At 38.8% G+C, this 15,546-nt stretch overlaps 1 protein-coding gene across 1 annotated transcript in view; it reads right to left on the bottom strand.

The window, feature by feature from the left end:
* Window positions 1–14,373, bottom strand: part of STK3 (serine/threonine kinase 3) — a 146,784-nt gene extending 132,411 nt beyond the window's left edge. Inside the window, exons 1-3 of the mRNA XM_017730288.1 lie at window positions 14,350–14,373; window positions 14,058–14,113; window positions 13,540–13,647 (exon numbers count right to left, since the gene is read on the bottom strand). Of these exons, the coding sequence (XP_017585777.1) occupies window positions 13,540–13,647; window positions 14,058–14,113; window positions 14,350–14,373 (188 nt within the window). The remainder of the gene's footprint in view (window positions 1–13,539; window positions 13,648–14,057; window positions 14,114–14,349) is intronic.
* Between the last annotated feature and the right edge of the window lie 1,173 nt (window positions 14,374–15,546).

Raw genomic sequence — 15,546 nt, 5'->3', positions numbered from 1 at the left:
GAGGGAGCTGCTCCCCGCAGCCGCCTCGGGTGACACGGTAAAGCTTTTGAGGTGAAAAGTGGTGGCTCTTGGCACTTGGGTGTGTGGTGCCAAAGCACACAAGTTACCCTGCAAAGCCAGGGGAAGCTGTCACGTAATTATTCAAGCAGCAGGTTTCAGGCTCCAGAGCACCATGTGACAGCTGCAGTTTCACCACCTTACAAGTCCGACTTTCTACTGTTAATGTACTTGAATGTGTTGGATCCAAGTGGATCCAGCCAAGTTAATACAAGAAAAGCTTACATGCTCAAGCCAATGTCTATATCCTTTTCTGACAGTAGGTTTATTTGCCTAACTAATGGAAGTTCAAGGTAGTAAAACACTTAGGCAGGTTCCATAAAAATACTGGGATGCCCACGTTCCACTTCAAACTGATTTTAGATGTGCAAGTATTACAACACTCCCACTTAATAAAAAAATCTGCACTCCATACGTAATTTCATCTCTTTGATGTGCACTAGCAAGGGAATTTAGAATGAAGTCCTACTGTTGTGCAAGTCCTCTACTTTGTCTGAGTCAATCCAACCCAGTTGACTGACTGTGGTCGGGCCAAATGCACAATGGCAATACTGAATGAACCCACAAAACAAATCACACACCACCGTATGACCTTTTAGGTTTCTTTGTTTTTCTGAGTCATGGAAAAACTGCAATAGAACATCTTCCTTTGCACAACAGATTAATGCAGAGCTCTTCCAAGTATCATCCCACAAACCACAGTGGCTCACCAGCAGTACTGCCAGATGTGTCCATACCATAAACAACAGTCTGTAGGATACACCAAAAAAACCCACCCAGGAGAAGGAGCCAGCAGATGCCTGAGACGGAGTATGGTATGAGTGCCTCAGAAAGTGGTAAGGAGGAATCCCACAAGATGTCCCATTTTCCACTTCAAGGGCAGGTGAGTTCAGGCAGATAGCAAACACCATGTGGCTAGTGTCCAGCTTTGTTTTACAGGGTATTTGGCTATACCCACTGGCCAATTATTATTTACAGTTCACCAATTTCACCTAAGGAAGGGAAGTATGACATCCCTATTTGGCTTTAATACTCCTGGAATGCAGGGGTTGTGTCTCCACATCCTTTAACATAAATATTTAAGGCAGTATTTTGTCCAGGTTATTTCAGAGGAGGCAGGTTTCACTCCTACATCTCAAGCCAAAGCTGCCACAGACTACACATTAAAGCAAGGAAAAGCATTCTTAGAAATAAAATACAGGTACTATATTATAGTTGTAACAGCAATACAAAGAAACAGAGCCAAGAAGTGCTCCCTCCCCCCATTCACACATATATTTCATTTTCTGGAAAAACTTAGGGTAAACAGTCTAATCTGCCACTCTTACCTCTCCTTTAAACGACAGTTGACAAGAACAAAAGAAATCTTTTCCAAGCAAAAAGTAGCAGATTTAGATATTTGCTCTGTTCATTCAAAGCTATTTAGTACCACAATCCCCACTTCAAAAAAATACCCTGACTCCTCAGTAACTGAGGAAGATAAAGCAGGACTGTCCTCCATCTATGCCACTGAAGAAAGAAAAGGCTGTAAAAAACCCATGATGTCTGAAACAGAAAAAGTTAGGTAGCCTGGCTTTACAGCATAGTGGGGCAGACAGTGCCAAAAAAAGTATGGACTAATTCCATGCCTCTCTCACAGAAATTTAAGTTGTATCCTATGCAATTGCCAGAAAGCTTTCTAAGTACATTTAAACTGAAAATAAAACATCAGTAAGATAACATACATACCACGGTATTTTTCAAGATCACTTTATTCATCTCTTATAATTTCAAGTAGTATTTTTAGTCAATGACATTGGAATAAATAACACTAGCTCACCTTTCCCCTGTGACATGAATTTGAGAACCGTGCTGTGAAATATGACACTGATTTGGTATTCGTTACAATACTGAACCTAGCCACTGGCAAAGAAGGAACTTTGAAAGGGAAAACAGATTCCCTCTGTTCTACTACCTCATTCAGGGTTTCCAGTCAAGAGAAGTCTAGATGTTCTGGAGGCATGAATATACTATGAGATTGCTGGTGTCTAGACAAGATGGAGATGAGGAAATTGCAGACACTCTACATGAGTATTCCCATGATTTCTTCCAACAGTAGGACTATCTAACACTACTAAGAAGGCGGCTGAGTAAGAAAAGGCTTAATGTAGCCCAATCCTAAAAATGTAGGAGAAAACTAAGTGAATTGCTCTTTTCCTTCTAAAGTATTTTATCCACTTTACAAATTTATCTGCCTGAATTAGGACTCCCTTTTCTGCAGAACTGGCATCAACATCAAATGTAATTCCTTAGACCAAAGAATGGATGAAGGCCATACTTAGTTTTTGAGTACTATAATTATTTTGTATTATAATATAGTTTTGTAAACAGATAAAATAGTCTATATTATAATTACTTATACTGCAACGAAATCAGGAATCATGATGGCATGGACAACTATTAGGTGCTGTATAAGCACAAACGAAGGAAGTCCTCAAGCCCCTAAAATTAGGAACAAAAGTGTTTTAAGACATCAATCCTGTCTCAGTTGTATAAAATTCATAATAAAACTAAGAAGAATAAAAGTTACTTGAGAAGCTCTTGTCTGCGTTTCTAACAGGTTAGGATTTAAATTACAAATACATACTTCAAAGTCATTCATAAACATCATGCAAATAAATTACGTATGTTATAGCAGGGACCTTATCTACTTCCTTTGATAGCATATAAAAGCAGCATTTACTTCAGAAGGTATTCAATCAGGCTCATGTAAACAAAGTTCATTGTAATGAGTACATGATGCTACTGTAAAACAGCAGAATTAATAAATAGTACGTGTTTTCCAAGAGATACTTGTCATGAACACTCCCCAAACAAAATACCCCTAGTCGTTCATCATGTCAGTGGTGCTTTTCACAGCCCAGCCCTTTTTCCCATATGCTTTCTACCCTTTTGCCATGGTAGCCCCCAGTTCTTTCACACAGGGTCCTCAGTGCTCTCTCCCTTGATGTGGAATTACATCCCACAGTAGTTCCATTCACCTGCTTGGCACACCAAAACCCGCAATATCCCTATAGACCCTCAAGCATGCTACCAGCTCTCTCGTCCCTAAAACCCTCCACATCACTGATATTTCACCATGCCTTGGCCCACTCTGGCATAACCCCACAGAGTTCCAAGGATGCTGTGCCTCCGTCGCACCCGCTGATTAGCTCGCAGGAGAAGGTGTTTGGCTCACAGGAGAAGGCTGCAGGCCTGTCCACAGCTTGGTCCCAAACCCAGGTAAGGACAGAGTTTCCCTTACTTTTCACTTGCCGTGGGGTAGATAGCCCCACAAGCAGGACATTGTCTCCTCTACCCTTGAGTTCTGTAAAAGTAGGAACTTACTATATAATTACAGACATCCAGCTTTTCATGAAACATGTTTAAGGCTAGTAAGATAAGTCACAAATGATTGTGAAGGGGAGAAAGACAGGGAATGGCAGGCAAGCACAAAGATGGAATGAATGCAGGAGCCTGCTTTCCTTGGAATCCAATTCATAAATTCAATAGATAAATAGTCAACAACAACATATTTGCATGTCTCTCCCTGTGACTGCCTGATAGTGATCTGGTATGCCAAAAGTTGAGGAAAAGGCCTTGAATGAAATACCAGCTTGTTTATACAAAAGATAAGGAAAATTGACTTCTGCCTGTATTTTGTTCCTACCTATCGTGTCTAATGTGAAGTAACCTTGAAGACTTATCTAAGAATTTCTTGTATACTTTCCTAACCTTGTCAGTCACAAAATAGTTATAAATAAAATATAAAAGAACACCACATTTTCAAGTCTGGAATAAAATTTATACTTTTCTATAGTGAGTTTGTAAATAAGTTTAGGAATAAAGAACAAGGCAGAGGGAGGGGGGTCTCCTTTCCTGAAGTATTCACAATTTAATGGTTAATTAATGTCACCTAAAAGGAAAATGAATTTTTGCTGGTCCAACAAAAGAAAGATGCAGAAAAGAAGTCAGGAAATATAGGTACAGCAACATAGATTCTGCCATCCATATCCAGTCTGTTAAAGTCAGCATTATTCAAAAAATTCCTACTTAACATTGAAAAGAGCCATAAAAACCCTGTAGAATATTAGCTGCACTGCTGCAATTCCTCTCACTACCTAGTATACATTATTTTGATATCCAAAATACTATTACTGGACTTAAAGACATTTGTTGATTAGGATAGGATTTTACTGTTGACTAACCATTTAGCTCACAGTCTTGGTAACAGGCTATATATAGACTTACCATTTGCTATTTTTCCTATTATAGCACACTATGGTAAAAATAAACCATGGATACAGAGTTGCTATTTACAGTTGACCACAGAAGATATTCCGGTCTGTACTACAGCTGCATTGATTGTGCTCATGGGATCTACAGATTGTCATTGATGTGAAAAAAAAATCTCGGTTTGTGAAACAATTACTGTTGTTGTGGTAATACTGAGGGTTACTCTGGATTCTCTTCTGCACAAAAATATTGCTCCTTTTTCTGAGAGGAGCCATCTGCTCTCCAGTCTGTAAAGAAGTGTGCTCACACCCTGGAGAATAAATAAATATCATTTAACTAGCAAGCCTTGATGCCTGCACTAGGGGTAGAAACTAGTATCAATAAGAAAGATTGAATCATCATTACTTGGGGAAGCAAGTACTTCATGAAACCAACTTCAACTGCATGAATACACACAGCCTTATGCCCAAAGCTTCCACCACCGTGGTTGCTGGATTTTCTCCTATCTTCCTTTAGCTCCTGAGCTGAGAATTTTAATAATACATGGCAGAAATATTTAGGGAGGATAAAGATTTTTATTTACAGTTTTTAGGAATAAAGCTTTTGAGAGGCTAACAAGACCCATTCTTTCAGATTCAAATGAGGGAAGTTTCCTGGCCCTTGTGGGTCTTTCATCTAAGTGCTGGAAGAGGAGTATAAATATGTGTGAAGCCAAACTACAGAGTAACAAATAAGGAGAGCCCAATACAACCTGAAAGCACATCATGAATACAAATGCACTACAAATGCAATGCCATGAAGTGCTTACAGTTTAGTCAGTTACAGAGTTTTGGGGGTTTTGGTAAAACCCTTCCTATTTATTTCTGAAGCACATCTCCAGCTTGCTTCATAAATATTAAGAAGCAAGTGCTTCTATGAGGAAGAATCACTCATCTAAATGCTTTGCAATCCAGAAACCGCATTTCAGTTTCTTACTTTTTTACGGCTTTCCCAACCAAAACATGCCAGAAGATCATAATTCAAATCCAAATAAGCTGCTTCTAACATGTACAGTCACACTTTAAAAAAAAAAAAAAAATCCAAAACCTAAATACAATTCCAGTCTTAAAACTTTACCAAGAAAAATTGTTCAGGGACATAACGGCCATTTCATGACTGACTGCAATGTGTCTGATTACAAGATAAGGTCCTGTGGAAAGTAGACCTAAAATCTAAACAAGAAAAATATTAAGATTTGCACTTACATTCCCATTTTGCTCATAAAAGCAGTGGGAAGGCTTCCCTGCAGCAGCCTGTGTGCTAAAGAAACAGCAAAGCAGCAAATAATAAAGTTTCACAGAAGTGGCTTTGTACGATGCACTCATTTGAGTCTCCTCTAAGCGGGTTTGATTTGGTTCAATAGGGGAGAGTTTTATGGCATCCTCACCACTACCCAGGATGAGTCCTTAAACTGCTGTCACTACTGAGCAGGGGAACTTTCTGCTGAAAACAAAACTTTGAAGTGACTAAAGTGTACATAGGTAAGGCTGTAAAACCACAGCAAAACACAGAGCAAGTTACTATCTAGGGCTAATTAACACCATTAAATTTGAGAACTAAATTTTTTCCATTATTCCTTCCTTAAAAATAATTTTCTTAGTGGACGATTAATGGATTTCTTTAATACCACAAGAGAATTTATCAACAGCCATCAACACAGCCCATTTTTACCCAGCCTGGAGTTAGCAAAAAAGAAAACAAGTTTTGGTGGCATAATTTTCTTTGCAGAGCTGAGGAAAATAGAGCAATCCCACATGCTAGGAGCTTTCTTAATAGAAACAGTTAATTTACCACATAAGGAATATCACATGCATACCACTTCCACCTAGCATGAATCACTCCTTCCAGTTGAGAAAACTAAGGTCTTTTATCTTCCTCAGGGTGGAGTCCATCTCCTCCCATAGATCCCTACAGAATAAAACTCTAATCGTTTTAAGATTTAAAGGCATTACTTCTTTTACTTTCTTGTGTTCATATATCACATTTCAATGTCTTCTAAACAAGAGAGAACCTAATGTTTTTGTGTAACCTTGAACAGGCCAGTACATAACTTTCATTGCTTCATCCTTGAGCTCTTCTGTAGTTCCATGATCTAATTTGTGGTGGTATTAAGATGCTCTTACCAGATTAACAATACACAGTATAAATTCATTAAAGCTAATTTTAAAATGGATGTGCTAATTTGAATACTAGGTTAAACAAGGAAAAGCTGAAATGGAATAAAAAAGCCAAACGTCATGTTTTAATATCCTGTGTCTCTCCTTCAGTAAGGTTAATAGATAGCAAATCACTGCTCTATGCAGTTCAAACTAGGAAGAATGCCTCTAGGACCTGACCTAAAATCTGTTGACATCAGCAGAGTCTTTCTTTCAAATATACTACTTTGAGGATCAGTCCTTAAAGAGAGTCCTGTCTAATTTTCTCGTGGGAGTGTGAATATAAAGGTAGATTTTTTGCTTGACCAGTGCTTCCATCCTTCGCCCAATTCATCTCCCAGGAGGATAGAGGAAAACTCAAGATTTGAGACAGATCATATTAGACACTAGCATTTATTTGAAATAACCTCTTAATAATGTGCCATTGGTTCATTAGATCAGAACTTATGCAGTCAGAGAGAATAAACAGTGTAGAAGTGGTCCCCTTATTGTGGAATAGATACTAAGCATCTGAAATTTTAGACAGTGGGAAAATCTGCTGTTCCTAGTCACAGGGACACTTATGCAATGTTGTATAATATGCATTGCATGCTAATGTATAATGCATTACAATATCTATGTATAATATGCAATGGTATAGCAATTTTAAGTGAGAAAATGTGTAGGAAGATTAAAACCACACAACTGTGTTAGTATACCCACAAATATATGCAGCACTAATTTTACATAAAGTAGTAGGAACAACACATTATAAACACAAATGCTTGACTCAATTGTTATTGGCATTTTTCTTGACCTTTCAAAATGGTCTTTCCAAAACAAGTACCTCATTTTGATGGGTGTGGGATACTCAGAAGCTCTAAATTAAATGCCTCAAAAGCAGTCTTCAAAACTGTGTTCTAAAGTATGTTGAATTAGGCTCCACAAGACCAGTTTTTGGCACCTGTTCTTGAAATGAAGGGGAAAAAAGCACATTGAAATGAGATTATGCATTATTTTTCAGGAATTCAGCAATTTCTTGGAGAGATTAAATTTACTACAGCTTTGAAATAACAGAGTTAGTGCACATTTTGAATGGTTGCCGGACTGGGTAAGAGCTAGCACAGGGGCCTCAGGGGATTTTGTTGTAGTTAACCCATCCTTGTGTTCTGTTCCTACTTTTACATCCTACTTTTACATGCAAAAGAAAACGTTTGAGCATAATACAATATTTATAGCTATAAGTAATAGTCAGTTCCTTTCTGGTTTTAATGTACCAGCATGTATAAGAAATACATAGAACTATATCTATATTATTGCTACTACTTTGCAAAATGTTGTATATATTGCAAAGCTGGCCCTCTAATAGACTGCAGTTAAAGACCTCTGCACTGAAATCTGCCAAAGCTGATACTGCAATCACAAACATGTGTTGTTACACTTCTTGTGGCTCATCTCCACATGGTGCAGCTGTTGTGTTGGCTAAAGAAAATGCAGGCCCAAGGGAAACAAATTTAATTCAGCTGGGGTGACTTCCACTAAAAAAAGTGCTTTAAGAAGAACAGGTGTCTTACAGTAAGAGGGATTGTTTGAGAGGTTTTCCTCAAACTTGCTTTGCTTCTAGGAAAGCTGCTCTTAAGTGGTATGCCTGTGATAATAATCTTTTGCGGTCTAATTTTTAAATAATACTCTTCAGAAATGCAATGCATTCCAGAAATTCTATTTTTGTTTGTTTGGCTCAGTCCTAAGACAGTAAAGCTAGTGCAGGACTTCATGCTGTTAGTTAGGAGCTGGAGGAAGGCTCATTGTTGTTACTCAGATTCCTTGGCCTCAAGAAGGTTTGTTTAATCAACAAATGATTGTACCAGGCAGACTTGCAGCCCATGTAAGTCACCGGCTGACACCCCTAGAGCTGTGCCTGTTTAAACCTGCATAACTACTGGTTTAACTTTTTTCTAAATTCACTTAAACGTAGCTCCCTCCTAAATACATTCCCATTTAGTCAAAATAAATAAGCTAAGATATACTATGTTTTCTAAGAGAACAGTATTAATGGTATGACTTTTTTTCTTTTCCAGGAAGACCTTTACCTTATATACTATGAAACCTTCTCTAGCTCCATCTTGCATTCCTACCTCTCTGCTTTCTGTGTCCTCTGGTTTATCAGAATGGAAATTGTTTGATATTCAGCAGCCTTCACACTATGGGCAGTAGCATCCCACAGCGCTGAGATCCCTGGAAGGTGGGAAAGACTTTTCCCAGCAGGTTCTCAGGATGTTTCTCTCTGTCAGTGCTGGCTGAACCAGCCCTGCAGACAGATACTGCAGCAGACAGCAGATCTTTCTCTTCCTCTTGTCAGCTCTCTTTCCAAAATAAGGTTACTGCAGAGGGCACTCTATTGTCGTGTAGATGCCTTCATATTGTACTTTCCTCCTTTGGGCCTGTTTTTTCTATCTCCCGCAACTTCAGAATCCCTTCTCGTTGATGCAGCAGAAGTCCAAATGGGGGATGATTTTTCCACACAGATTCCATTCCTTGGTTCTCCTATAGGATGTATAGGAGTTGGTTTCAGCTCTTCTTTATCACATCTTAACTAAATAAATGTTATTACAATATTCTGTTTTTATATTTGCAAAGTTAAGCTTCTTAGCTCCTTCTTCAATATTTATTGCCACGTGTTGTATCTTCAAAATGTCTTATGCAAACCCTGGGCTGTTTTTCAGACTTTTTCCCAGATTTCTGAATCAAAGGCCCAGTACTCCTCCTTTTGAATAACATTCAGAACTCAACAAGGTCAATAGCAAAATTCGTGAGAATTTTGATCTGTCTCTATGTCTGCATATGAAGACCTGCAACAAATCTTGCATTTTTGCTGATTTCTTCTTACCAAGGGAAAGAAAGTTGTTCTGCCCTTGCCACTTTTATCACAGGACTTGTGGCAAAAACCCTAAGTCATACTGATAGAAGAAACTGCCATGGATATGCCTGAATTCAAAACCAGGAACAGATGGACTTACACCCTGCCAGTGAAGGGGGGGAAATATCCCAATTAACAAAATAAGGAGAAACAACTGTGTAGTGAAACCTGCATTTGCAGTGAAACCATTATGGAGACACTCACTCTTTACTGTGTATAGGTAAAACCAGTATCCCAAACACTGGGGGGGAAAAAAAGAATTATTATTTGTAGAGTGAGATGAATTCAACAGTGTCTGAGTGTCACTGAAAGAAGCTGCTTAGAGTGATATCTGAATTTAAGTTTAACCTCTTGCTTTTCATGGTGTTGGACTCTGTGCTTATCAGGGAAGTTTTATGTTTGAGGTTCAGGGAGAAGGTGATGGCCATGTCCTCTGAATGCTTTCAGATGACTGATTTTCAGAATGCTGCTGGCATTCTTCCAGCTGGAGGCCTGGCCATTAGATAAGCTTAACATTATGGTGGCCATTTGCAAAACAGATGAGAGCAGGAATAGCAAGAGGAAATGAGAAACCTAAGAAACCTACTGAAACTCCCTGAAAAAAAAGACCTAGAATTTGAAGGAAAAGTCTTAGATCCTTCCACTGAAAGAAAAACTGTTAAGCATAAATTTTCAGCTGGTAAAAGTATAACCACTACCCCAAGGGAGACAACAACACTGGCTGAAGCAATGCTACCACAAGTACCGGCTAAAAGAAATCTAGGCAATGTTGCACTAGCTTCCTGTGTGAGAGTCTAGACAAAAGCTTTTAGATATTGCCAGATAGGATAAATTTACTACTGCTTTCAGGTGGGGGTTTTTTGTTTGGTTTGGTTGGGTTTTTTTAATGGTGAAGCCCATAGCTCTGCTGGCTAAGAACCCTGTTTAATAATCCCTCCTCTGCCAGTATTTAAATTGTGTTAAATGGCATTGGAGCATTACACTACCAGAAGATTTGACAGATATCATTTGGCAGATCCTGTAGTGGTCAGTCACATCACCTTTACAGCTGCCTCTTCCCTTTCTCTGCCAGAAATTGCTGTTTCTGGAAGTGGCTTGGCAAAAGGATCATACCTGTACTTCAGCAATTCTTGTTCAGCCAGATGCTGTAATTCAACCTTGCAAGTAGAGATAGCTGAGGGCCATTCATTTTTGTTCTGCATTTAGTAGCTGAAGTCTCCTTTGCACTGGCATTTGGAAATGTTGTGAGCAGTGATCATTGGTTACCACATTTTCACTATCAGGCTTTCACATGGCAATGGAACTTGATGTGGTGGAAACAGGAATGGGGCTCTCTCCACTGATAATTTCCTGGCAGAGAGAAAATATTAAGTCATCTTTTTTTAATCAAATAGCCTCACCTGGGTAAATATTCTAGCAATTCCAATTTTTCATTTTATTATCATAGTCTGTTGCTCAAGCTGTGTTTTCTGACTGTGCAGCAATAATAGTGCTATGAGCACATGACCATTTTTCAAACTGGCATTGTATTCGGTTCATTTTACATTTCCACACATAATCTGCATAACATTATTAAATCTTTCCTGTACATTATTTAGCCTCTGGGATCAAATGAAATCATACATAACTGGAACTCTTTGGACTTTGACAGATGTCCTCTGGCAGATTTTTTGCAGTGGTTTTTAAGTTGTTACTGCTTTTAGCTATTTTCTTGGCCTTTTCCTGGAATTGGACTTGTGTCAGCTGCTCTGGTGGAAAACACTAACCTCTTAGCTTCTAAAGATGATAAAAGTGGGTTTGAGTTACTGTACCAGACTTTGAACTGAAGCAAAGGTATGATCCTTTTCACCAGCTCACCTGCAGGAAGAGTAGTGCTCCACAGACAGCTGTCAAAAGGGTTGGGAAGGTAATGTGGAGGACTTGCTTGCAAGCTTCTGGAGGAATATTTACGGCATCTTGCCTCTGGTCCTTTTTTCATAAAAGAGCACAGGGAAGCTGGGTATTCTCCTAAAACAGTGAAGGCCATGAAAAAAATACTAAACTTTTGCAGCTCTGTTTTGAAGTAATACAGATTCTCCTGCACCCAATCTGCTTTGTGGGCTCTCTCCTACTGTGGTGTTATGAAGTTACCCTAAGTAATACTGTACCTAGACATTGCACAGTTTGTTTCCTTTCATCTCTACACCTGTGCAAGGCTTTTCATGTGTGGGAGAGCTTTTTCTACCTTGTGTATTTTGTAAGTAATCTCTTTGATAAAGAGAACCCTAGACTTATTTTCTCTGCCTAAGTTCCTATACTTTCTACAGATTTGGAGCAAATAAAAATAGTCATCCCAACATCCATAATTTGTTTTTTAAAAACTCTGTATCAACCATATAATGCAAAAAAAATCTCACACTATCATATTTTAATAAGTTCAGGCATTCTTGAACAACTGAGAATTTAAACCTGTGAATAAACTGAAGAATGTGTCACTGCATTCAAGAAGCATACTTTCATTTTAAGAAACCACAGCTGCAACAATAAGATGGAAATTTGACACACACTAGGTTGGAGGTGGCAAGGATTAAAGGTATGGAATTAGAAAAGAAACCCCTTATGCTGTTGAACAGAATATGGGACATAAATCAATGACTAACTTTGGCTAAGCTTTGCCTTATGGAGGTATGCAGCATTGCAGCTTCACAGTTATCAGTATTTGTCATCTTGAGTATCAGTACACATGCCAGATGCAAAAGAGGGGCCCAGAGAGAACATGGGGGATGAGGAAAAGAAAATTAATAGTTTCAGTGACAATGTACAGTATTTTGATGTGAAACAGAACTTCTGTAATATTTCAAGGGGCTTACATACATATATATATATGAACAAAAGCTGTTGGAAATAAGCCTTTGACTTCAAAATGCGCCTGATTAAAAAGAATACTGATAAAAATTGAGACGAGAACAGCTGGAACTTTGATTGCAGTTTTACTTTCTTCTGGATGTTTATTTCTAGATCACTTTTGCAGCTGCTTTTATCTACTCTTTAGAAGTTCTTTTAGATTTGAGGAACCATTAGCTGTAAAAGTAAACATCAGCTCAAGTCTGGTTTTATAGATCTTCTTGAAACCATTGAGGGTGGGAAAGATAATGTGAGACTAATGCTGAACTAGATCAGACTTAAGTGATGCTTTGAACAGCCTTTTAGCATTTGAGGCTCCACCTGTAACTCTAACAGAATGTCAAATATTTCTAGTATTGTTCTTTATTAAGCAGTTAGGAATTTCCAATATTTAGGAATTAAAATATTCATTTTGGAAAACTTAAATTCATGTCGCACTCTTGTTCAAAAGACAGAATGCTTTCAAGTATGCCTCCCCTATCTAGGTATAGAGATGGTCCTTAAAACTAGTTCTGCTGCCTTTCAGTATCTGTCATACATAAATATTATGCTTTGAATAAAACAGATCTGTAGTTTTGACTCCACTTCACTCTGTTTTGTTATTGTAGTTGTTTAAGAGTTCTTTAATAACTGTGGTTTTTATTTGCTTAAGAGATGCCTGTTTGGAGACTGGAGAAAGGTCAGGGTTAACCCTGCTTAACCTTAGCTAATGACCTATATTGGTGGTCTCTTTTAGATCTCAGGAGTGTCAGCAATGATGCTGTGGCCACTGACTGACTTTCATGCCAGGTCCCACTGAAATAAACACACTGTTATACTTATTTTATGCTTCTTTCCAACAGAAATTTTTACCACACTATATTGGTAAAAGCCTTCTGGTCAAAGTCACTGAGACTTCTCTATTTTCAGATTTAAGATTTTACCAATTCAAGCACAAGATACATTTTGTTAAAAAATCCTTTCAGATGGCTTCATGAGTCTTCTTGTGGGACCATTCCTGGATTAAAAAAACATTTTTTCAGTTTCTATAATCAGCTTTCATTTCTCTGTCCTGTGCTTTTCTGTTAATGATGGAGATTTCCTCACAATTCTCAATAGGCACTCTCTCTAGACTCCCTGAAAGCCCCCAGTCTTGCAGATGCCATTGATCCTTGCTTCCATCACAGCCAGGAAGGCTGTCATTCCAAAGTATTCCTTGTCCCAGGGTCTCTTCTGCTCGTTTCCACAGCCTCCTGACAGAGCAGGGTGCTGTACCTTTGCAGGCAGGCTCCATCCAGCAGCTCAGAAACATGTGGCCTCATGGCAACAGTGAGATTCAAAAACTCCTGATTGCATTTGAACAACCAGTAGTCATCAGGACAACTGAAATGGAAAAGGAGAATATATATTGCACTGGAAAGTTTGCAGTGTAGCTGACAGTATCTCTTTCCCCTCTTCTCTGAAGCTGAAAATAAGAGGCCTTGAGTCAGTTCTGTTTCTGCTTCAATGTCATGTCCTTGGCTTTCAGCACTCCTCTGGTGCTAAAATGAGTTTTGGTGCCGAAATGAATGGGATTTATGTTTTTCTTGGAGACAGTTCCCAAAGGGGAATTTGAAAGAATAGTATAACCACTAATTTTCACCAGCCTAGCATGGGTGAGCAAGTCAAATAAATTAAAGAGTTAATGCAAACAAGGCAGACCTGCAATAATCATTGATACTGTTTATGAGACAGACCATGCCATCTACTGTAGACTAAACAAGGAAAATGGCCATTTGCAACCTTCATCCTACCCTTCGCCATCCTGTCCAAGTCCCTCAAATATTTCTGTGGGGTCTGTGAAAGGGAACTAAGGAGAGCAATACAGAGACCTGTACCATCATGGGAACAGAAAATAAAAGTCCATGAGCAAAGAAGGTGGAAGTCCACTGCTGGATCTTCACTCTGATTTGTCCTGGTTTCACATGCTTTCAGTTTGTTGCTGACTCATGATACCCAGACACCAGAGACTGTCTGCCATGACATGACACACTGGCTCAGCTCAACAGGAAGGGAAGGAAAATGAGACAGAAGAGTATTCTTTACCAGAAAGTCTTCTGACTGGTCCATGCCCAGCTTAGTTCCATTCTTGAAATGATCTGTTCCTTTTCCCAGTTGTTGCTTTGACTGTACTCCAGAGTGATCTTGCCCTGATTTTTCCCCCACAGTGGCTATGGAGAGTTCTTGGAGAAAAAAAGACACTTTTCCCCATGCCACAAGCTAGATTCGAACTGCTCTACACTGCAAAATCTCTAAAGTTATCAGTCAGCATCGCATCCACAGACTCTGTGTTGGTGTGACTGTCCTTTCACCCCACAGGATGATGCACACAAGTGGTGCTATGAAGTGACAGCAGAAACTGAAAACACCAGCATTTAAGGCAAAAACAAGGTAGTCATACAGATAGCAGTGCCAACAACTTAACTCATGGAAAAGGACATGAAAGCAGGCATGATGAAAATTCTTGCCTAGAACAGTAACTGCTCTTGGGTTTTTTATAAACTTTTGTTCATTTGTTTATTTTTATGAGGCAGTCTGAAAATAATATCCCTGATTTAGTAAATATTTAAAACCAGCAGTAAACCACACATTCAGCAGATGACTGGCATATAAAGACATTGAAGCACCTGCTTAGATACTGCCCTGGATAGCAATGATCTTAAGCATGCACTTAAATGCCTTTTGGATCATACCCAGTAGAGATACAGAGTTATGTTCAGCCTTGGCAGTGTCTTTAAGTGCTTTCTAATGCCTTACCCTGGTAAGCTTTCCCTCAATTTCCTTGTATTTCAGCAATCTTCAATAACTTAACTTTCAAAAACCCTGATTTTATTAAGAAGTGCAGGGTTTCATCAGTAAGGTTTGTCTGGACATTGTAGAAGTGAGTTTGCCCAGGAGCAACTGTTAGTTTTTTGTAATACCCATTATTGTCCTTTTCTTTGAATTAGATGCCACAAACAACTGAAAAAAACCACACAGAGATTAATACAGACGTTGTGCACATCTGTAAGTGATGATTTGCATATGCTTGCACCGTACTTGTAATGCTCTGAAAATATCTGAAATGCTCTGTAGTATCCTGGTTTATAACATATCCTTCACCACAGTTTACACATTGAGAATGCATGCTGAAAACAGGAAACACGCATATGGAGGGTAGGTAAAAGAGGATTATAGTATGCATGCATTCAACAGAATAGTCCCAGTTTAAGAGTATCATAAGCATCAGGCTTGCATAAACAA

This window comes from Corvus brachyrhynchos, unplaced genomic scaffold (assembly GCF_000691975.1).
Source record: "Corvus brachyrhynchos isolate BGI_N302 unplaced genomic scaffold, ASM69197v1 scaffold302, whole genome shotgun sequence".
In the NCBI taxonomy this organism is placed as follows: Eukaryota; Metazoa; Chordata; class Aves; order Passeriformes; family Corvidae; genus Corvus; species Corvus brachyrhynchos.
Note: the sequence above shows the minus strand (reverse complement) of the source record. Positions and strands in the feature narration are given on the sequence as shown.